At 37.3% G+C, this 25,014-nt stretch overlaps 1 protein-coding gene across 1 annotated transcript; it reads left to right on the top strand.

Moving 5' to 3' along the window:
• The first annotated feature begins 2,422 nt into the window (after window positions 1-2,422).
• LOC121525144 (V-type proton ATPase subunit B, brain isoform-like) lies at window positions 2,423-23,836 on the top strand. Its single transcript, XM_041810970.1, has 14 exons — window positions 2,423-2,608; window positions 5,653-5,708; window positions 6,909-7,007; window positions 12,581-12,674; window positions 12,855-12,932; window positions 14,073-14,212; window positions 14,483-14,584; window positions 16,909-17,006; window positions 18,669-18,792; window positions 18,877-19,027; window positions 19,095-19,177; window positions 22,256-22,360; window positions 22,439-22,568; window positions 22,900-23,836. The coding sequence occupies exons 1-14, from the start codon at window positions 2,449-2,451 to the stop codon at window positions 23,034-23,036; spliced, it is 1,557 nt and encodes a 518-aa protein (XP_041666904.1). The 5' UTR covers window positions 2,423-2,448; the 3' UTR covers window positions 23,037-23,836.
• The last annotated feature ends 1,178 nt before the right edge of the window (window positions 23,837-25,014 follow it).

Here is a 25,014-nt window from a genome sequence, read left to right as displayed (position 1 = left end):
TATTTTTTTTAATCTCATTTTTTGACTGTTAAAATTCATGGTTTCAGTATTCTTTCTCATATTTTGCCTTTTAAAAACATTTTAATGTCACGTTTTTACCTTTAAAACTTAAAAGTTTGACGTTTTATCTCAGATTTTGAGTTTTTAACTGATCATGTTGACCTTTTAATCCTAAACTCATTTAGGTTGACACTCAATGTTTAAATGTGGACTCTGTTAGGCCCTCAGGTCAGACCCAAATCCAGAATCCGGCCCCTGCTGTGACTGAGTTTGACACCCCTGTGTTAGATATTAAAACAGCTTACTGTTTGAGTATCTTCTATTGATTTAGACTTTAATTGATTATAGTCTGTGATAAACGTGTCCTCAGTGAAAGAATGAATATAAAGACAGGGTAAACATTTTTTCATTGAGGGCCGCGTTCATAAAAATACAAGGCAGACTCACCTTTAGTGTGTTAGAACGAGTAAAACCAGTCTGGTTTACCTGCCAGTTAAGATGTGTTCAGTAAATGAACATGGTCAAAGAAAAATAACACCCAGATTTAAAGGGTTAGGTAGAGTTAGCCCTCGTCTTTTTGACTTTTTTGGCCCCGGTCCCTGAATGCACCACTAGCTGTTCCCCTGGACCTCTGTGCAGATATCCACAGTCACACTGTTTAACCCTGCTGCAGTAACCAAACCAAGGGTTTACTTCCATGCATTGACTTGGCCAGGAGTGGAGCAATCTGATTAGTGGATCAACAGGCCAATCAGAGGGGTAATGAAGGGCTCAAACTTATGAGATTAACGGCGTTGACATGTTAGCTCGTTGTTAGCACTGAAGTGGTGAACTGGTTCAAATGTATTGTGTGAAATTTCAAACAATAAAAACTTTGATGCTGGCCACCCTGTGTTCTTTGAAATGCTCTCAGAGATCCTGACATCAGCTGATGATGGATGCTGTTAGGCACCACATAAAAAACTCATTAATGTATAATTAAATGTATTTCTACAGTATAAAAGCACAGTTTTGGAACTGAGCAGCTTTAGAGTCAGTATTTGACATTGCACAAAAAATAGAAATGTATAAACACTGATGTTGCTGTGAATTATTGACATATCCAAGGCTGCAATAATTCTACCCAGAAAAACATTCCTTTGCATGTAGCATACTGAAAAAGGGTCATTTTCAATGTTTTTTTTTTTATGTTTTTTAATTAAAAAAAAAAACCTGAGTTGAAATGGTCAGCAAAACTGGGATAAAACTCAAAATCATGACATCTAACAATGAAAATAGTAGATAAACATCAAAAATGTCAGTAAAAAATTCAAAATATGACATTAAATTTCAAAATCAAAATATGAAATAACATTAAAAATCAAGAGTTTTAAAGGAAACTAGACAAAAGTTAAAGTTAGGAGTTGAAAAAGGTCAAAATGTGAGATGAAATCAAACATCATGACTTTAAAAGGTCAAAATAGGATTCAAAATGTAAAACTATAAATCTAAAAGGTAAAAATATGAAAGAAAAAGTCAAAGTTATGAGACTTAAATGTTAAAATATGAAAGAAAAAGTCAAAACTTTAACTTTTTGTCATTATTGTGAGATGCAAAATTGAAAATAAAGAGAAAACACACATTTCTCCTACATTCCTAACTTTTTATCAGATTATTTTTACTCTTAATTTTTTAATTCAACAAGAATATTATAAATCATCAAGGTTACGTTTACATTTTTATACTGGAGGAAATCTGCAGACCTCATACTGGTGGGCCAGTTAGAATAAAAATAAATGATCTGGTGGGCCGGGTATAACTGCACCAAGGACCGGATTTGGCCCCCGGGCCTTGGTTTTTGACTGTTAAAATTCATGGTTTCAGTGTTCTATCTCATATTTTGCCTTTTAAAAACATTCAAATGTCATGTTTGTACCTTTAAAACTTACAAGTTTGACTTTTTATCTCAGATTTTGAGTTTTTAACTCATCACGTTGACCTTTAAATCTCAAAATCAAAATCATTTATCATCAGTGTTAAGTTTTTTTTACCTCCATGATTCATTTCTGCTGTAAACAAGGTTGACAGTTTATGGTTAAATATCGACCCTATAGGCCCTCAGGTTAGACCCGAGTCCAGAATCCGGTCCCTGCTGTGATTGAGTCTGACCCCCCTGCTCTAGAGGTATAAGCCAGCACATGTCCAGCCATGTAGCTGTGAGTAAATCTAACTCTCCCACCTGTAGCTCACGCTAATGTCTCCCTCAGTTTTTTCTTTTTTCACATTTATTACGTAGCAGAGAAAAACTACAGCTGTTGACACACACAAACCTTTTCTGGTGACTTTAAAGACTGATCAAACATCCTCATAGTATCAACACCCCGATGATGCAGCTGCCGTGCTTACTACGCATGCGCGGAGCCTGTCACGACCGTGTGCGCTGCCTCTGCGGCTGCTGCAGGTGCAAACATGGCGATGAAGGCGCTCAGAGGGATGGTGAACGGAGCCATGAGCGAGCTCACCTCCGCGGTCAGCGGGACCAGACCCGCGGCTCCCCCGGTCGCCCCCACCGCCACCCGGGAGCAGGTGATGGCCGTGAGCCGGGATTACATCTCCCAACCCCGCCTCAGTGAGTCCGAGTGAAGCCTGGCTGTGTGTGGATGTTAGTCTGCAGAGGGTTAGATAGTCTGCAGAGGGTTAGTTAGTCTGCAGAGGGTTTGTTAGTCTGTAGAGGGTTAGTTAGTCTGCAGAGGGTTAGATAGTCTGCAGAGGGTTAGATAGTCTTCAGAGGGTTAGTTAGTTAGTCTGCAGAGGGTTAGTTAGTCTTCAGAGGGTTAGTTAGTTAGTCTGCAGAGGGTTAGTTAGTCTGCAGAGGGTTAGTTAGTCTTCAGAGGGTTAGTTAGTTAGTCTGCAGAGGGTTAGTTAGTCTTCAGAGGGTTAGTTAGTTAGTCTGCAGAGGGTTAGTTAGTCTGCAGAGGGTTAGTTAGTCTGCAGAGGGTTAGATAGTCTGCAGAGGGTTAGTTAGTCTTCAGAGGGTTAGTTAGTCTGCAGAGGGTTAGTTAGTCTGTAGAGGGTTTGATAGTCTGCAGAGGGTTAGTTAGTCTTCAGAGGGTTAGTTAGTCTGCAGAGGGTTTGTTAGTCTGTAGAGGGTTAGTTAGTCTGCAGAGGGTTAGATAGTCTGCAGAGGGTTAGATAGTCTTCAGAGGGTTAGTTAGTTAGTCTGCAGAGGGTTAGTTAGTCTGCAGAGGGTTAGATAGTCTGCAGAGGGTTAGATAGTCTTCAGAGGGTTAGTTAGTTAGTCTGCAGAGGGTTAGTTAGTCTGCAGAGGGTTAGTTAGTTAGTCTGCAGAGGGTTAGTTAGTCTGCAGAGGGTTAGTTAGTCTGCAGAGGGTTAGATAGTCTGCAGAGGGTTAGTTAGTCTTCAGAGGGTTAGTTAGTCTGCAGAGGGTTAGTTAGTCTGTAGAGGGTTTGATAGTCTGCAGAGGGTTAGTTAGTCTTCAGAGGGTTAGTTAGTCTGCAGAGGGTTTGTTAGTCTGTAGAGGGTTTGATAGTCTGCAGAGGGTTAGATAGTCTGCAGAGGGTTAGTTAGTCTGCAGAGGGTTAGATAGTCTGCAGAGGGTTAGTTAGTCTTCAGAGGGTTAGTTAGTTAGTCTGCAGAGGGTTAGTTAGTCTGCAGAGGGTTAGATAGTCTGCAGAGGGTTAGTTAGTCTGCAGAGGGTTAGATAGTCTGCAGAGGGTTAGTTAGTCTGCAGAGGGTTAGTTAGTCTTCAGAGGGTTAGTTAGTTAGTCTGCAGAGGGTTAGTTAGTCTGCAGAGGGTTAGTTAGTCTTCAGAGGGTTAGTTAGTCTGCAGAGGGTTTGTTAGTCTGTAGAGGGTTTGATAGTCTGCAGAGGGTTAGTTAGTCTTCAGAGGGTTAGTTAGTCTGCAGAGGGTTTGTTAGTCTGTAGAGGGTTAGTTAGTCTGCAGAGGGTTAGATAGTCTGCAGAGGGTTAGTTAGTCTTCAGAGGGTTAGTTAGTTAGTCTGCAGAGGGTTAGTTAGTCTGCAGAGGGTTAGATAGTCTGCAGAGGGTTAGTTAGTCTGCAGAGGGTTAGATAGTCTGCAGAGGGTTAGATAGTCTGCAGAGGGTTAGTTAGTCTGCAGAGGGTTAGATAGTCTGCAGAGGGTTAGTTAGTCTGCAGAGGGTTAGATAGTCTGCAGAGGGTTTGTTAGTCTGCAAAGGGTAAGAAAGTCTGCAGAGGGTTTGATAGTCTGCAAATGGTTTGTTAGTTAGTCTGCAAATGGTTTGTTAGTTAGTCTGCAGAGGGTTAGTCTGCAAATGGTTTGTTAGTTAGTCTGCAAATGGTTTGTTAGTTAGTCTGCAGAGGGTTAGATAGTCTGTAGAGAGTTTGTTAGTCTGCAGAGGGTTAGTCTGCAGAGGGTTAGTTAGTTAGTCTGCAGAGAGTTTTTTCCTAGTCTGCAGAGGGTTAGTTAGTCTGCAGAGGGTTAGTTAGTCTGGAGAGGGGTTGTTAGTTCAGACTTTACTGACTGATCAGTGTGCCTAAATGAAGCTATTTGATTCCTGCGTGGAAAATTAACAGCTAATAACCTGCTAATCATGCTTTATCTTCCTCCTCATCTGAGAGTTTGCAGCTGATCTGATCTGATATTTGCAGTTCTTTTGTCAAACTTATTATTTTGACCAAGAGTTCCACAAAATCAGACATGTGGAGATGCAAACTTTTGATTTTTGTGCAATTTTGCGTGGTTATATGACTTTACATTGTAGTGTGCATCGTTTTAAAAGATTAATCCATGTCAACGTGAAACGTCAGAGCCTGAATTCAAAGGAAAAATTTCATTTATATCATCATTTATTCTGCTGAAAAGAGCTGATAGAATTTGTTGATCCTGTGAGCAATTTATGGTAAAATAATCCTCAATAATGAAGATATTAATTGTGCTACAATCACTAAAATAATCCTCAATAATGAGGATATTAATTGGGCAAAAATCAGTAAAATAATCATCAATAATCAGGATAATTATCGTGCAAAAATCTGTAAAATAACCCTCAATAAAGAGGATATTAATCATGCAAAAATCAGTAAAATAATCCTCAATAATGAGGATGTTAATTGTGCAAAAATCAGTGTTTGCAGCTCTCCTATTGTAGCTCCTTTGATCTGCTGTGACACTTCCCTGATTCTGTTTAAAGCTTTGACTAGAAATTTGACAAAATGAGTCATTTACAGATGCAAGCTCACAATTTTGATGCTTTTGCCTGATCAACTTGCATTTTACAACCCAAAGGAGTAAAACTATGATGCAGATTTGGATGTTTGAGCTGCTGAATGTGTGTGGGCCTCCTAGAACAAAAATAAATCCTCTCTGCAGCTCTGCTCGTCCTTCCACAGCCTCAACTACAGTAATGTGATCAGATGCATTAAAGTTTTACCTTACACCCATTAAACTGGGATTCACTCTAAGACAGGAAGGTTATTTTCTTTATTCTCATCTTAAAACAAGAAGAATTTCCATCAGAGATGAGCACACCATAACGGAAGACTCTAAAGGTCTTAGACCGGAAGCTAATGAGATTACTGGTATTAAAGGAACACAGTAGAGATCATAGGGCTCTTACTGGATCTGGATTTACCTTCTAAAAGCTCTGATGTTTTATTTCCTGCTTCCTCAGCCTATAAAACCGTGTCTGGAGTCAACGGTCCACTGGTGATCCTGGATCAGGTGAAGGTAAGGACGAGCAAACATAGAAGAATAACTCCACTGTGTTTCATTCACACAGAGCAGAGTGCAGCTCTGAAAGAGAAAGTTAAGGGTCTTAACCCTCGTCTTCACTTCAGTATAACTGGGCCAATCAGACATATATGAAGAGTAAGACAGTCCATCCTTAAGTCTCCACTATCAGTGGAGCCAGTTGGTCAATCAAACTCAAGGTGAAGCCGTTCAGGAGAGGAGAAAAAGCATCTTTTCCTCCTTTCAGCGTGGTTCTCTGCTCTCCTTTTTAAAAAGAAATGTTGAGGAGTTCTGATCAAACTGAGCCAAACAGAAAGGAGGTGTTTAGCCTGTCAGCTGAATCTTCCTACGCTTCAAAATGATCGACCAGCAGCTGTCAGCTTCTGTCAGACTAACGAGAGACGAGGCGAGGAAGAATAGGCCGACACCCAAGTAACTGTGGGGAAAAGAGGAACCAGACACGCCTTATAGGTCGTGTTGTATTTCACATTATTCTGGTAAAACCTCCTGTAGAGGGCGTTGGGAAGGGCAGGACCTTTCAGAAGATTCTCGGGAGGTGATTGGACGAACATTCTGCCTGTCGAGCTCATAATGGCCGGTAGTATGCATGCTCAGCTACGTTGCGTGAGCTGTTAGTGGCTGTTGCAGTGGAACTTGTTGGTGGATAAAACTCAAGCCGAGGCTAGAGAGAACTGGACAAACATTTCCCCCACTGAGTGAGGTTTTCAGTGCGAGTCTTTGCTCCACTTTCAGTAGATACACCGTGTCCAGATCTGGTTGTAAAAACACAGTCACTAAAGCTACATCCAAGCTAGTAGTTTCCCCTGCAGCAGTCACTTTGACTGGTTTACCCTGCCTAACTATCACAGACTCATGCTGCAGCAGGTTGGGAGAAGAATAACATCTTTTCAGCCATTACCACCTTTCTATGCAGTTCTATGAACTTCTTCACTCTTATTTTTATAAACAAATGTGGCACAGTTGTTATAAAACTGCTGCTAAAGCTACACCTGAGCTAATCGCTTCAACAGCAGCGAACTAAACCCCGCTATAGCTGTCACAAACTAACGGCTACTTTTAAAACTTTATATGGCTTCACATTTTTTTGAAGAAACATTCAAATCAACAATGATTGTTTTTTTCAGGGTTAAAACGTAGATTTTTCTGTCACTAACTATTGCATGGCTGTTTCTTCAGTTCCCGCGGTACGCAGAGATCGTCCACCTCACGCTGCCCGATGGGACGAAGAGGAGTGGACAGGTGCTGGAGGTCACCGGCTCCAAAGCCGTGGTGCAGGTACTCTCAGAAAAACGTCACAGTGGCTGGTGGGACATTCAGACAACAGCTTTGAGTTTTTAACCAACAGCAGCAGAGCGGGAATATCCTGGTGGGACAAACAGAAATTAAGTGGGTAACACAAGGATTGGCGTATGTAATGAGAGAATAAATGAGGAACTAGCAGCTCGTTTGTAAGGAAAAAACATGATGAAGTAAATAATAATTAACCTGGAAAAAAAGAGTCATTCACTGCTGTCAACCATGACGAAACAATCTGTTTATCAATGTAAAAAACACGTTAATCACTGCTGGTAAACCAAGGGCCGAAAGAATAACTAACGGCTAGTTAATAAGAGAAAGAAAGGGTAACTAACTGCTGGTTAATAATGGATATAATCAGGAACTAACTGCTAGTTAATAATGGATATAATCAGTAACTAACTACTGGTTAATAATAGATATAATCAGGAACTAACTGCTGGTTAAAAATGGATATAATCAGTAACTAACTACTGGTTAATAATAGATATAATCAGGAACTAACTGCTGGTTAAAAATGGATATAATCAGTAACTAACTACTAGTTAATAATGGATATAATCAGGAACTAACTGCTAGTTAATAATGGATATAATCAGTAACTAACTGCTGGTTAATAATGGATATAATCAGTAACTAACTACTGGTTAATAATAGATATAATCAGGAACTAACTGCTAGTTAATAATGGATATAATCAGTAACTAACTACTGGTTAATAATAGATATAATCAGGAACTAACTGCTAGTTAATAATGGATATAATCAGTAACTAACTACTGGTTAAAAATGGATATAATCAGTAACTAACTACTAGTTAATAATGGATATAATCAGTAACTAACTGCTGGTTAATAATGGATATAATCAGTAACTAACTACTAGTTAATAATGGATATAATCAGTAACTAACTACTAGTTAATAATGGATATAATCAGTAACTAACTGCTGGTTAATAATGGATATAATCAGGAACTACCTGATAGTTAATAATGGATATAATCAGGAACTAACTGCTAGTTAATAATGGATATAATCAGTAACTAACTGCTGGTTAATAATGGATATAATCAGTAACTAACTACTGGTTAATAATGGATATAATCAGGAACTACCTGATAGTTAATAATGGATATAATCAGTAACTAACTGCTAGTTAATAATGGATATAATCAGGAACTACCTGATAGTTAATAATGGATATAATCAGGAACTAACTGCTAGTTAATAATGGATATAATCAGGAACTAACTGCTAGTTAATAATGGATATAATCAGGAACTAACTGCTAGTTAATAATGGATATAATAAGGAACTTACTGCTAGTTAATAATGGATATAATCAGTAACTAACTGCTAGTTAATAATGGATATAATCAGGAACTAACTGCTAGTTAATAATGGATATAATCAGTAACTAACTACTGGTTAATAATGGATATAATCAGGAACTACCTGATAGTTAATAATGGATATAATCAGGAACTAACTGCTAGTTAATAATGGATATAATAAGGAACTTACTGCTAGTTAATAATGGATATAATAAGGAACTTACTGCTAGTTAATAATGGATATAATCAGGAACTAACTGCTAGTTAATAATGGATATAATCAGTAACTAACTGCTAGTTAATAATGGATATAATCAGTAACTAACTGCTAGTTAATAATGGATATAATCAGTAACTAACTGCTAGTTAATAATGGATATAATCAGGAACTAACTGCTAGTTAATAATGGATATAATCAGGAACTAACTGCTAGTTAATAATGGATATAATCAGGAACTAACTGCTAGTTAATAATGGATATAATCAGGAACTAACTGCTAGTTAATAATGGATATAATCAGGAACTAACTGCTAGTTAATAATGGATATAATCAGGAACTAACTGCTAGTTAATAATGGATATAATCAGGAACTAACTGCTAGTTAATAATGGATATAATAAGGAACTTACTGCTAGTTAATAATGGATATAATCAGTAACTAACTGCTGGTTAATAATGGATATAATCAGTAACTAACTGCTAGTTAATAATGGATATAATCAGTAACTAACTACTGGTTAATAATGGATATAATCAGTAACTAACTGCTAGTTAATAATGGATATAATCAGTAACTAACTGCTAGTTAATAATGGATATAATCAGGAACTAACTGCTAGTTAATAATGGATATAATCAGTAACTAACTGCTAGTTAATAATGGATATAATCAGTAACTAACTGCTAGTTAATAATGGATATAATAAGGAACTTACTGCTAGTTAATAATGGATATAATCAGTAACTAACTGCTAGTTAATAATGGATATAATCAGTAACTAACTGCTAGTTAATAATGGATATAATCAGGAACTACCTGATAGTTAATAATGGATATAATCAGTAACTAACTGCTAGTTAATAATGGATATAATCAGTAACTAACTGCTAGTTAATAATGGATATAATCAGGAACTACCTGATAGTTAATAATGGATATAATCAGGAACTAACTGCTAGTTAATAATGGATATAATCAGGAACTACCTGATAGTTAATAATGGATATAATCAGGAACTAACTGCTAGTTAATAATGGATATAATCAGGAACTACCTGATAGTTAATAATGGATATAATCAGGAACTAACTGCTAGTTAATAATGGATATAATCAGGAACTACCTGATAGTTAATAATGGATATAATCAGTAACTAACTACTGGTTAATAATGGATATAATCAGGAACTACCTGATAGTTAATAATGGATATAATCAGTAACTAACTACTGGTTAATAATGGATATAATCAGGAACTACCTGATAGTTAATAATGGATATAATCAGGAACTAACTGCTAGTTAATAATGGATATAATCAGGAACTACCTGATAGTTAATAATGGATATAATCAGGAACTAACTGCTAGTTAATAATGGATATAATCAGGAACTACCTGATAGTTAATAATGGATATAATCAGTAACTAACTACTGGTTAATAATGGATATAATCAGGAACTACCTGATAGTTAATAATGGATATAATCAGGAACTAACTGCTAGTTAATAATGGATATAATCAGTAACTAACTACTGGTTAATAATGGATATAATCAGGAACTACCTGATAGTTAATAATGGATATAATCAGGAACTAACTGCTAGTTAATAATGGATATAATCAGTAACTAACTGCTAGTTAATAATGGATATAATCAGTAACTAACTACTGGTTAATAATGGATATAATCAGTAACTAACTGCTAGTTAATAATGGATATAATCAGGAACTACCTGATAGTTAATAATGGATATAATCAGGAACTAACTGCTAGTTAATAATGGATATAATCAGGAACTACCTGATAGTTAATAATGGATATAATCAGGAACTAACTGCTAGTTAATAATGGATATAATAAGGAACTAACTGCTAGTTAATAATGGATATAATAAGGAACTAACTGCTAGTTAATAATGGATATAATCAGGAACTAACTGCTAGTTAATAATGGATATAATCAGGAACTAACTGCTAGTTAATAATGGATATAATCAGTAACTAACTGCTAGTTAATAATGGATATAATCAGGAACTAACTGCTAGTTAATAATGGATATAATCAGGAACTAACTGCTAGTTAATAATGGATATAATCAGGAACTAACTGCTAGTTAATAATGGATATAATAAGGAACTTACTGCTAGTTAATAATGGATATAATCAGTAACTAACTACTGGTAAATAATGGATATAATCAGTAACTAACTGCTAGTTAATAATGGATATAATCAGTAACTAACTACTGGTTAATAATGGATATAATCAGCAACTAACTGCTAGTTAATAATGGATATAATCAGGAACTAACTGCTAGTTAATAATGGATATAATAAGGAACTTACTGCTAGTTAATAATGGATATAATCAGGAACTAACTGCTAGTTAATAATGGATATAATCAGGAACTAACTGCTAGTTAATAATGGATATAATCAGGAACTAACTGCTAGTTAATAATGGATATAATCAGTAACTAACTGCTAGTTAATAATGGATATAATCAGTAACTAACTGCTAGTTAATAATGGATATAATCAGGAACTAACTGCTAGTTAATAATGGATATAATCAGGAACTAACTGCTAGTTAATAATGGATATAATCAGTAACTAACTGCTAGTTAATAATGGATATAATCAGTAACTAACTGCTAGTTAATAATGGATATAATCAGGAACTAACTGCTAGTTAATAATGGATATAATCAGTAACTAACTGCTAGTTAATAATGGATATAATCAGGAACTAACTGCTAGTTAATAATGGATATAATCAGGAACTAACTGCTAGTTGATAATGGATATAATCAGTAACTAACTGCTAGTTAATAATGGATATAATCAGGAACTAACTGCTGGTTAATAATGGATATAATCAGGAACTAACTGCTAGTTAATAATGGATATAATCAGGAACTAACTGCTAGTTGATAATGGATATAATCAGGAACTAACTGCTGGTTAATAATGGATATAATCAGTAACTAACTGCTAGTTAATAATGGATATAATCAGGAACTAACTGCTAGTTTTCCTGGCAAGCAGTCTTGGTTGGGGTTAAGTCTCTCCCTTTTTAGTTCATCATACTTTCCCTGGTTATCTAGCAGTTAGTTACATTTTTTTTTCCTGGTTAACTTAACAGTTAGTGCCTCAGTCTTACTGCTAGTTAACCAGTTAGTGCCTCAGTCTTTCTGCTAGTTAACCAGTTAGTGCCTCAGTCTTTCTGCTAGTTAACCAGTTAGTGCCTCAGTCTTTCTGTTAGTTAACCAGTTAGTGCCTCAGTCTTTCTGCTAGTTAACCAGTTAGTGCCTCAGTCTTTCTGCTAGTTAACCAGTTAGTGCCTCAGTCTTTCTGCTAGTTAACCAGTTAGTGCCTCAGTCTTTCCACTCGTTAAGCAGTTAGCTACTGCTAGTTAAGGCTCACTTATGCGTCCCATGCGGACGGCTGCACGGACGAAAATTGTTGCGGAATCATGATGCGGAAACGTCTGGTGCATTTATACCTAGGGCTGGCTTCCTCTTTACTGCAAACGGATATTCTCCCAAAAGCTTATCATTATTTTTGCATAAAGATGGTGGTCTCATGTCTTGTAATCCTCAGAGTTCCCTAACGTTTTCTTACAGATTTGGTAAAACCAGCAAAGAAAAAAGCATTTAAAAAGTTTTTATATGTGTTCCTGTGCTCCTCTCGTTCGTCCGTCATGTTTGACAGCAGCAGCAGTGATGCATGATGGTAAATATTGCTGGGCTAGTGACCATCGGTTGGTCTCTACTTTTCTCAATGCATTGTGGGAAAGAATGAGTGCACTATATAGTGAATAACAATGCTCACTCAGAATTCGGACACCACTACAACATGGCGTATTCACTATATAGTAAATAGGGAGTGATTTCGGACACAACCACAGTAAGTAAACCTTCTTCTTCAGTGGTGAACAGCCTGGATCCATGGTTCTGTCTCCTCTTTTCTCTTCCACTCCGCCCCCTGCAGGTGTTTGAGGGAACTTCAGGTATCGACGCTAAGAAGACAAGCTGTGAGTTCACAGGGGACATTTTACGGACCCCTGTCTCTGAGGACATGTTGGGTAAGAAACAATACAATAACTTTATTAATCCCTGAAGGGAAATTCATTAAATCAATTCATCATTTAAAGCCACTAATGTGGTGGAATCTGAGGCTCTGCAGATATGAGTTACTTAAACTGAAGGCTGGTGTGCCAGTGTGGATCTGAGGAGAGGAGATAAAGTCTTAATCATGTTTGCAGGTCGTGTGTTTAATGGATCTGGTAAACCCATCGACAGAGGACCAGCAGTCCTGGCTGAAGACTACCTGGACATCATGGGTGAGTTTTTTTTTTTTTTAATTAAACTGAGTCAATTTATGTGCAAGAGCTGGGCTAATTTGTGGGGATGCTGAGTAAGCATCCGCACTGTTGATATTCGCGTCGGCCATTTTGTTTTCCCGTACGTTTTTGGACCCCATCTCCTCTTTCACTCTTTGAGCGATACTCATCGTTCTAATATCATTCTATTCAGCTCTTTTTGGACATGATGGCTGTGACTTTTTTCATTTATAACTTTTATAATTTTTAAAATAATTAACTTTTTCTGCAAAATTTTTCTCATTCGAATGAATGGGGCTTTTCTAAAAAACATTGCACTTTTTTCAACTCCGCATAACTTTGGCATTTCTTGGGCTATTTTGACTATTCTACTGTCAAACTCTTCAGCTTCTTGTGCTCTTTTCAGCTATTATATATAACACTTTTAATACTATTTATACTTTTTTAACTATAACTATTATAGAACAATGTGCTTAAGTGTAAATCTTGAGACAAAATTCTAAATGTCTGTTTTAAATTTTTTTATTTTTTTACATTTTTCAATACTCAGGTATTGCACTCTTTAGCTTTTTTTGCAATTTTCAACAATTTTTATGCTTTTGAGCTATTTATGCCATTTATATGCTATTTTCAGCCATTGTATGCTATTCAGCTATTTTATGCTATTTTTAGAGATTCTTAATGCTATTTTCAGCTATTTTATGCTATTTTCAGGGATTTTTTTATGCTATTTTCAGCTATTTCAGCAGTTCTTCCACAGTTCAGCTCTCAGCATCCCCACGCAATTTCAGCTGAAATTGCATTTATATCTAGTCTAAAATTGATACTTTGTTAGGCCCCTCCCTAAAACAGCCAATGTTCAGTCCTACGTTAGCAACTATTACTATGCACAGGAGGCCTGTCAAGCCTTTAGCTGAGGTTAGCACACGTAAGCGGTGAACTACAGGATCTACTTTAGAGTGTTGTTAAAGTTTCTGCTTTCATAAGGCTGAAAAACCAAGAGGGGAGAGGTCAGATGTGACTTAGCTTAGCTAGCAAAGGGCTAACGATAGCACACATATTATAAAAGCTAAGTTTCTAAAAGCTTTTCCATGAATCTGTCCTCCATTTTTGTTCCTAATGACTGTTCTCATGTTTCAGGTCAGCCCATTAACCCTCAGTGTCGTATTTACCCCGAGGAGATGATCCAGACGGGAATATCAGCCATCGACGGCATGAACAGCATCGCCAGAGGACAGAAGATACCCATCTTCTCTGCTGCAGGACTGCCGCACAACGAGGTTCTCACATGCACGCTCATAACTGCACAGAAGCATGAGTACAGTTTTTACTACAACTCCTTCTGGATTAGATTACAGACTATGATCAAAATCTCCAGTCTTTCCCTTTAAGGACGTAAATGGGCCATGGGTCTGATGTTGGAGTTTTTTAGATTGAGCTCCTTTTTATCATGTTCTGCAGCTGATGTTTCCTTCTCTCTGGATTTATCTGCTTATAGATTCCTCTATTATTAATCTTTAAGGTGAATTAAACGTCTCGGGTGTTTTCAGATCGCAGCTCAGATCTGTCGTCAGGCCGGTTTGGTGAATAAGTCGAAGGATGTGATGGACTACAGCGAGGACAACTTCGCCATCGTGTTTGCAGCCATGGGGGTGAGGACTGGAGGATGACTTTTCATGAATAGATTCACTCTGGGTGCAGGGGTTAGCGCTGTCCCTCACAGCTAGAAGGTTCCTGGTTCACGTCCCGGTCAGGGTCTTACTGTGCAGCGTTTGAATGTTCCCCCCGTGGATGCGTGGGTTCTCTCCGGGTACTCCAGCCTTCACCCACCACCAAACACATGCTCACACATGCTTGTGAGGTTAAATGGTGACTTTAAATTCCTCCATGGGTTCAGGTGTTGAAATTATTTTTGATTTTTTTTAACACATTTTAACACATTTTCTGACCACTTTTGCTACTTTTTTTGCTACTTTAACCATTTTTTTCTGCTTTGAATGCACACCTGTTGCTTTAACCCTGCTTTTTGCCCATTTTTGCTGCTATTTGCCACTTTTGTTCGACAGTTGTGGCCTGTTTTATCCATTTCTTTGTTTTACTTTTAACCATTTTTTCACTGCTTCTCCTCCATTTTGCAACGTTCAGCAGCTTTTTGCAACTTCATTGTTTTCCACTTTTTGCCAATTTTTGCAGTGTTAAGCCCGTTTTAGCTACTTATTTTTGCTATTTTGTTGCCAAAATTCAATTTTAGCACTTTTTCGGCCTAGTTCTACTCCTTTTTACTACTTTGACCAATTTTTGCTGCCTTTTGCCACTTTTGTCACTTTTTGGCCACATTTGACCAATTTTTGCCTTTATTTTCCAAATTTTTTAGCCAATTGTAATTCTTTCTAAATATTTCTTCTTACCAATTTCAGCCCTTTTTTTCACCCTATTTCTGCTGCGATTCTACCATTTTGCAACTTTCAACTTATTTTTTGCTACTTTTTTGTCCTTGCTTTTTCACTTTTAACCCACTTTTCCTGCTTTTGGCCCATTTTGATTATGTCTCGTTGCTTCTTTTCACCCATTTTTCCACTTTTTTGCCACTCTTAACTTACTTTTGACACTTTTTTGCTATTTCTGGCCCATTTTATCTGTATTTTTTGCTACCTTTAACCCCATCTTTACCCTATTTTTCCCCCTTTAACCTATTTTTGCTGCTTTCCCCCTTTTTCACAGCTTTCAACACATTTTTGGTACTTTTTGCCCTTTTTTTCCATTTTTAACTCATGTTTGCTGCTGTCAGTCCATGTTAGCTATGTCTTTTGGCTACTTTTAACCCATTTTTTCCCCTTTTTGGCAACAAGTTACTGACTTTTGCCACTTTTTGCCAGTTGTGGCTCATTTTAGCTGTTTTCTTCTTGCCACTTTTAAACCCTTTTCTATTTTTTCTTTTTTAAACATATTTTTCCCCTTTAACCCATTTTTTGCTGCTTTACCCCATTTTTGAGCTTTCAACCCATTTTTGGTACTTTTACGCTGGTTTTTTCTATTTTTAACTCATGTTTGCTGCTGTCAGTCCATGTTAGCTTTGTCTTTTGGCCTCACGCTGCTCCTTTTTTTGCCAATTGTGGCCCAGTTTTGCTTCATTTTACAACTTTTAAACAATTTTGGCCCATTTTTTTCTTTTCACCTATTTTGTCACTTTTCATAAATATTCTATTCATTTCCATTAAACTTGTCTCAGTTTGTTCTGCTTTATTTTCTGGCATCCAGATGTTGCATGAAGTCTTTCCACATCGTGTAGTTCTCTGTGCCGCTCCACTCTGTTAACATTACCAATAAAAAGACAATTCTGTTTTAAGTAAAGAGGTTTAGATAATGAAGAAGGGTAGATTTTACTACAGTGTAAATAAGAGGGGTTATTATTCAGATATGAAACATAATATGGTTATCACAGCGTAACTTAATGGGACACAGAAATTCCAACCTGACGACAGGTAAAGGGTAAAGGTTAATCTGAGAAAGAAACAGAAACTAGAGTCAGGCTGGGAAGCAGTGAACACACAGAGACAGCCTCAGGGTGAATAAAGGAGTATATATAGCTGCTAATGAGATGATTGGAGACAGGTCAGCGCTAAGAGCAGCTGCTGGTAATCTAGGAGCTGAGAGGCAGGGAAATGATGTTAGATTTCACAATAAAACAGGAAAAGAAATACAGATTAACTTGATGTTACAACCTAACCCTATGATGACGACATAGAAGGTTTAAAAATTATCTTTTAAATGCCAGATATTAATGTAAATGTAATATGTCTGTATTTATGTTCACAGAGATTTATTTGATAGTTTCCATTCTTTATTGTAACATTTTTTCTGATCATTCCTGGATGAACCAACATCTTAAACGCACAGACCAGCTGTTAAAGGTATTTTTTTTTCTCGACTATAAAGATTGAAATGTGACCAGCGTGTCTTTTCTCTCTGCTGCCAGGTGAACATGGAGACAGCTCGCTTCTTTAAGTCTGACTTTGAGGAGAACGGCTCGATGGACAACGTCTGCTTGTTCCTGAACCTCGCCAACGACCCCACGTAGGACGCCCTCCTTCTTCTCACCGCCTTTGTTCTGATAGAGAGATGACCTCTGAACTTTCACTGCTTAGGAAACAATCAGACCATCAAACTGGAGGACAGTTTGTAACACTTAACCTTTCCCAAGTTAGTGTTAAACACACAAGGGGGAAGTTTTAAGGAAAATAGAAAACCTTTAAATGTAAAGAAAATTTGACAATGAAATAAACAACAACTCTGAATAAGTGCCATCAAGAAATCTCTCCACAGAACATAATAATTTCAAAGTGCTTCACATTTGATTATACCCTCCCCAGAACATCAGCGCACCTCGTGTCTAAACTTAAAAGAAAAAGTAATGATTTTATCTCAGTCTGTTGAATTTCAAAATGAACTAAAAGTCCCAATCTAACGCAAACCGCTAACTAGTCCTTTTCCAAGCGCTTTTAAGTGTCTTTTTAAAGTCCATGTTGCAAGCAAACACAATCAATATAATCCACAGGAAGGAGGGAAAACCACGATATCTCCTCATGAGAAAACAGCACTAAAACAAAAATATGCGATTGATCGCTTAACACTGATATACCAGGAGAGAAAATACAAAAAAGAGACGATCTCACCCAGGTCCACAGCGTGCAGCAAGGATGGGAAAACGCAAAAATGGCAACTTGATATACAAAATGAGCAGAATACAGCAACATAAAGGGTTAAAGTGGCAAAAAACGAAAAGTAGCAATAATGGTTTAATAGTGGCGACAGGGGCAAAAATGGGGAAAAAAGCCAAGTATGGATAAAGGTGGCGAAAAGAGTAGCAAAACTGGGCTAAAAGCAGCAGGAAAAAATGTTTTAAAATATCATAAAAGTGGCAAGAAATGGTATAAAGTGGCAAACATGGCTGTTAAGTGGCAAAACAGTTACACAAAGTAGAAAAATGAAAAAAAAAAAAAACAGCACAAATTGGTAAGAAGCAGCATAAAAAGGTTTTAAAATGTGGAAATATTGGTAAGAAGTGGTAAAAATACCTGTTAGATGATAAACAATGGCACAACGTGACAAAGATGGAAAAAAAGAAGAAAAAATGGCAATGTGGTTTAGAAAAAGAGCAGAGAATGACAAAAAGGGTTAAAGTGGTGAAAAGAAGTGGCAGAAATGGAAGAAAAGCAGCAATAATGGTTTAATAGTGGCAACGGGAAGCAAAATTCAGTAAAAGATGGACAAAGAGCAGCACAAAGAATGTTAAGAAATGGAGAAAAGTGTCATGTAATGGTAACAGGTGGCAAAAATGGCAAAAAGCAGCATTATAAGGTTTTAAATGGGAAAACAGTGGTGAGAAGTGGCAAAAACGGGAAAAAGCAGCAAAAACTGCTGAAACTGGTAAACTAAATGAGCTGTAAAAAAAAAGGGTTAAAGTGGCAAACATGGCTGTGAAATGGAGAAACACTAACAAAAAGTGTGACAAGGTAGGGTGGTACTACATGCTGGAGCTAATTAAAGGTAAAAGTGGTAAAAATGGCCCCTGTGGTGAAGCCTTACTGCCCTACAGGCCTAAACCTTCGCTACAGTACTGTATATTATCTGAAACAGAGAGTTAAAATATTTGTTTTACTTTTTTCTTTTACCTTGAACAGAAACCGTCAGAAAAAGTCAAAGTGAGCAGAGGACAAACTCTCTTCTCTCTTGCAGCATCGAGCGAATCATCACGCCCCGTTTAGCTCTGACATCAGCAGAGTACCTGGCCTATCAGTGCGAGAAACACGTCCTGGTCATCCTCACCGACATGAGCTCCTACGCCGAGGCCCTGCGAGAGGTCAGACACTGTTTCTGTGCTTTTATTCTGAAAGGACTCCAGGAAGTAGGAAATAACACCTGTACAAAACTCGTGTGAACTCAGGTGTCTGCAGCCAGAGAGGAAGTGCCCGGACGCCGCGGTTTCCCCGGTTACATGTACACCGACCTGGCGACCATCTATGAGAGAGCGGGACGGGTGGAGGGACGGAGCGGCTCCATCACTCAGATCCCCATCCTCACCATGCCCAACGACGGTACGCACACCCACAAAGATGCTAATGCTAATGCTAACAGGATGCTAATGAGCGCTGTTCCTCTCAGACATCACTCATCCCATTCCTGACCTGACGGGCTACATCACCGAGGGGCAGATCTACGTGGACCGACAGCTTCACAACAGACAGGTACTGGCCACGCCCCCTTCAGCACTGTCATTCCACCAGCTACCAGTTCACAATTACTATCGGTCTCTTTTTAACAGCTTTTCTCCCTCATTTTGACATGGACATCCTTGTAATGGAAGCTACACTAAACAAACAAAGCATTTGGGGCACTGAGACTGGAGCTAGACCCTGCATGAACATATGAGGACGTTACATTTCACCTTTCCTGAGAAGTAGTCTTGATTTCTGCTGGTAGGATCTTTGACAGAAATGCGTTCATATTTTTGAACTTTGATTTGAATTTTAGGGGGTTGCTTTAAAATATTTTAGGGAATTTGCTCAGAAATTTTCAAGCACTGCTGTGGAGATGGTAGTCCATATTTTAGAGATTTTTCACTGGTAGTTTGCACTGGAACTGTTTGGCATTTTCATGGGAATTTGGGAAATCCATTTATAAATTTGGAGATTTTAATTTGAATTTTTTGGGGGGCATTTGCTTTGAATATTTGATTTTTTATCAAAGTTTCATGAGAGTTTCTTCCCCAGTTGTGGGACTTACCAACCAGTTGCTTAAATGAAGGGTGAATGGAAGTTTGAGGAATTTATACATTTACATTTTTTAAATTTTAAACCATTTTAAGGATAATTTCTTGGGGACAAACTTTCCATCAATTCTTTCCAGAATTTTTGGGAATATTTATGCAAGTTACTTGGAATTTTATAGAAAAAAATTTAATTAAATTCAAAATGTTCGACATTTGCCAGATAATTTTCAGGAATTCACATAGAAGTTTTTTTTTTTTTTAACGCTAAAGCTCTAAGATAACGATGATTTAAGAACAATATTTCTAGATGTTTTTGGTATTTTATGGCATACTTAAGGAATGTCATATTTTTTATAATTTTTTATTTTAGAGAATGTGTGTAGATTTGGAGAGGAAAGTTTCCAAGAACTCTAAAAAGTTGATATGTTGTTCATGCTTGTGTATTTTGGGGTTTCAGTGGAAATTTGCTTTATAATATTTCTGAGAATTTGCTTAGAAATTTTCAAGCACTGCTGTGGAGATGGCCGTCCGTATTTTGCAGAGTTTCAATGGAAGTTAGGGGGAAATTAGTTTTGATTTATTTTTGTATTTTTTTTGTATTTTCATGAGAATTTAGGAAATTTATTCATACATTTTGAGTTTATAATTTTAGAGTTTTTTTGGGGGGAGAATTTTCTTTGATTTTTACATAAAATTTTCCTGAGAGTTTCCTCCCAGGTTGTGAGACTTACCAGTCAGTTGCTGAAATGACAGGCTAATGAGGAGATGGAAGCTTGGTAAATATATATATGTACATTTTTAACATTTTTTAAATAATTTTAATGGAAATTTTTAGGGAATAAATTTTCCTTCATTTTCATGGAATTTTTGTGAATGTATGTAAGTTATTGGGAAATGTTATGTAATTCTTTTTAAGAAGAATTAAATTTGAAATGTTGGAAATTTGCTTGATAATTTTCAGGTGATCACAACAGATATTTGAGGATATTTTTAATGTTAAAGCTTTGTGATAATAAGAGTTTTGGAACAATATTTGAAGAGGTTTTGTGGTATTTTATGGCATACTTCAAGAACTTTTTTATATATTTTTATTTGTCTTATTTTAGAGAATGCGTGTGGATTTTGGAGAGGAACATTTCCAAGAAATTCAGAACTTTGTGCTTGTATCATGCCTCTATATTTTGAGGTTTCATTGGAAATTTGCTTTATAATAATTTATGGGAATTTGCTTGGAAATTTTGAGGTTTGTGTATTTTGGCGAGTTTCATTGGAAGTGTTGGGTAAATTCGCTTGAACTTGTTTTGGGGCTTTTTCATGGAGATTTATGAAATCTATTTGTTGATTTTGCGATTCTAATTAATTCTGGAGTATGATTTAAATTTTTTATTTTTTCACTGAAATTTCAAAGATGGTGAATCTTTTCCCCGGTTGTGGGACTTACCAGCCAGTTGGTTTAATGAGCCAATGAGGAGATGGGAGTTTGGGAAATGTTTATATACATTTTTGAATTTGATTGGGAATTTAGGTGGAAGAATCCTTTGACATTTTGAATAATTTTCATGGAAACTTATTGGAATTTGTTTGGATGTTTGGGAAACTGACCATCTTTTTCATGGAATTTTAGTGAATGTTTTTGTAAATCACTGGGATTTGATAAGAAGTTTCATTTGACATTTTGGAGAGTTTGATGATAATTTAGTGGATTTTTTAGTGGGATGTTCAGGTATTATGACAACATTTTGGGTCAGTATTTAAAGAAAATATTTGGCATTTTTAGAGGATACATAACAAGATAATTAACAATGTTCACAGAAATGATTTGTTCTTTTAATATTTTAAGAGAATTTGTGTGAAATTTTGAAAAGTAACATTTCCAAGAAATTCAGAACTTTAAGTATAGATTTTGTTCATGTTTGTATAGTTTAGAGTTTTATTGGAAGCTTGGTGGGAAATTTGTTTGAACTTTTTTGTGCCTTTTTTATGGGAATTTTGGAAATATATTTGGATGTTTGGGGGAATCTGACTGGAGCTTTTCAGGCTTTTTTGTGAATGTTTAGATATTGTAGTTGTAATAATTTGGACTTTTGTTTTTTTAAATACTTAAATCTTTTCATATAAATTTCACAGAGAGTTAGTTTCTTCCCCGGTTGCGGGACTTACCTTTTTATTGGAATGTCGAGGCTTTACTACAACAATATTTGAAGAAGGTTGGGGGTGGTTTTATGAGATACCTAAAAATATGTTGAAGATTTTTCCTAGAATTTTTTAGGTAATTTTTTTTTAATTTTAGGGAATTTGTTTGCATGTTTAGAAAGGAAAATTTCCTAGAAATTCAGAACTTTTAGTGTAAATTTTGTTATGCTTGGCCTGAACCAGTCCCCCATCCCTCTCATTTCTGAAGACCCCAAAGAACTGACCAACCGCTGATGTTTGCTGCACGTCTTCCTCCACTTCTTCTCTCCATATTTTCTGCCTCTCTCCAGCTGTTCTTTTTTTTCTATCTTTGAGAAATCTCCGAACAAGCCTCAGTTTTTGCTTTCCCTCTGTGGTGCAGATCTATCCTCCTATCAACGTGCTGCCGTCTCTCTCTCGTCTGATGAAGTCGGCCATCGGAGAGGGAATGACCCGCAGGGACCACTCTGACGTCTCCAATCAGCTCGTGAGCTCACACACACTTCCTGTTTCCTACTGCTCGCCTTCATCCCCCCCGTCCTGAAAACGTGTCTGTGTGTTGCAGTATGCGTGCTACGCCATCGGGAAGGACGTGCAGGCGATGAAGGCGGTGGTCGGGGAGGAGGCGCTGACGTCTGATGACCTGCTCTACCTGGAGTTCCTCACCAAGTTTGAGAAGAACTTCATCTCCCAAGGTGCAGTGGGGCAAAACAGAACATCCTTTTGTTGACTGTTCTTTGTGGGCAAGTTTTGGGAAAGCAGGTGGAGCTGGCCAGGAGCGAGGGAAACCCTCGCTCCTGGCCAGCTCCACCCACTTCCCCAAAACTTCCAACTATGGCCGACTATTGTAGTTCTTTGTATGCTTTTCTTGGTTCTTTTGGGACTTCCTGGATGAATTGTCCACGCACTCTTGGATTCATTCTGGCACACAGTGCTCCAAGTTTTCCCCACTTGTGGCTAATGGCTCTCACTGTGTTCGTCTGGATGCCGAAGCCTTATAAATGTCTCGTGTGCTTGTGCGTGCAGGTGCCTACGAGAACAGGAGCGTGTTCGAGACGCTGGACATCGGCTGGCAGCTGCTGAGGATCTTCCCCAAAGAGATGCTGAAGAGGATCCCTCAGAGCACGCTGGCCGAGTTTTACCCCCGAGAGGCCAAACGTTAAACCCCGGCACGCTCGTCTATGTCTGCGCCACACCGCCGCTTCCATCAGTGAACCCTCACTGCGTACGTACAGTGACGTGACGTGATGCCGTGACCGTTGACTAACTCGTGACTCTCATGTGGCCTTGAACGCACCATTCCTGCTTTAGAATCAGAAAGAAGGTGAAGTTTGAACATGTTTACAGTACGGATGATTTTGGCTGATTATTCCTGTTTTATTACCAAATGATACAACATTTAACCCCAATCTAAAGAAAACAGTCCACTGGACTTTCAGAAGAGCAAAACATATCAAAGACATGATTATCATTTATCCCTAAATGGTCTGCAAACGCACAAAAAAACTACTTAGTGGAAAAAATAGCAACACTAAAGGACCAGAACATGTTCTTATGTTTTCTCTTCTCCCCACACTTCCTGTAGAAATGGCGCCTTGGTGACGTTTCTGACCACTAGTTGCACTATACAGGTATATTTCACTGAGCTGGCTACACTCTAGTCCAGTGGTTCTCAACCTTGGGGTGGAGAACCCCTTGGGGGTCGCGAGACGCTGATAAGGGGTCACCAGATTCCCTAAAAAAAAAAACTAGAATATTTTTAAATTACACTGTTGCCACTTTACACCAATTTTTAACCTTTTTTTTTTTTGCCTATTTTCTTTTTCTCAGTTAACACTTTTTGCCAGTCTTTATCAAGTTTTCAATTCCATTTTTTTTCCACCAAATTTCCACCTTTTTTGCCAATTTAAATCAATTTCAGCCACTTTTGAATTCCCCTTTTCCACCATTTATGCCCATTTTTTCCCAGTTTTTCCCATTGATTTTTTTTCTTGTTGCCATGTCTAACCCATTTCTGCTACTTTTAAATCCAGTTTCACCACTTTTTCCACTTTTTCATTGCCATTATTAACCCATTTTGTCATTTTTATCCCATTATAATTCTTTTTTTTTTTTTCAACAAAAGGGATAAACATTTTTAAGAAAGCTATTTACTACATGAATGATAAAAAAGTTATTTGTTTCTTTGATAAAAATGGTTATTTTTTCAGGTTAAACATGAAACATGGATATCACAGCTTAACTTTAAGGACCATAGTTCTGCTGACCTCCATGGTCCCCCAGTTTGGCTGGGCCCCAGAAACCTCTCCCATTTACCCCACTTATGAGTGACCTTGTCTGCACATGACTACAGCCACATCCATTAAGCCAGTGGTTCTCAACCTTGGGTTCGGGACCCCCTTTGGAGTCGCGACACAGTGAGAGGGGTCTTTAGATGCCCTAAAAAACTAAGAACATTTTTTAAGTCACACTGTTGCCACTTTACACCAATTTTGTCTTTTTTTTTTTTTTTACCCCTTTTCATCATTTTTCCCCACCAATTTTAACAGATTTTTGCCATTTCATACCTATTTGGGTCAGTTTTAAACTCTTTCCACCACTTTTTTTCTGCCTGTTTTTGCCACTTCTAAACTAATTCTTGCCACTTAAACCTAATGTTGACACTGTTGACCCATTATTGCCACTATTAACTCCTTTTTCCACCCATTTTTTCCCATTTTAACCTCATTTCACCATTTGATATGCCCAATTTTTCAAGTTTAACCAATTTCTGCCAACATCTGCCTATCCTTTCTCTCTCAATTAACACTTTTTTGCCAGTTTATATCAATTTTCCATCCCATTTCACCAAATTTCCACCTATTTTTGCCACTATAAAGCCATTTCAGCCACATTTTAACTCCCTTTTATCACTATTTATGCCCATTTTTGCCACTTCTATCCCATTTCTGCTACTTTTAAATCCAATTTCACCACTTTTTCCACCTTTTCTTTGCCATTATTAACCCATTTTAGCCATTTTAGTCCCATTTTAATTCTTATTTTTCCAACAAAAGCGATCAACATTTTTAAGAAGGCTAAACCCTTTCCGCCACTTTTTTCTGCCTGTTTTTGTCACTTTGTCACTTGTTGCCTCATTAT

The sequence above is a fragment of the Cheilinus undulatus genome, linkage group 17, assembly GCF_018320785.1.
Source record: "Cheilinus undulatus linkage group 17, ASM1832078v1, whole genome shotgun sequence".
Classification (NCBI taxonomy): Eukaryota; Metazoa; Chordata; class Actinopteri; order Labriformes; family Labridae; genus Cheilinus; species Cheilinus undulatus.
The sequence above is the reverse complement of the archived record's forward strand: the minus strand, read 5'-3'. Positions and strand labels throughout refer to the sequence as shown.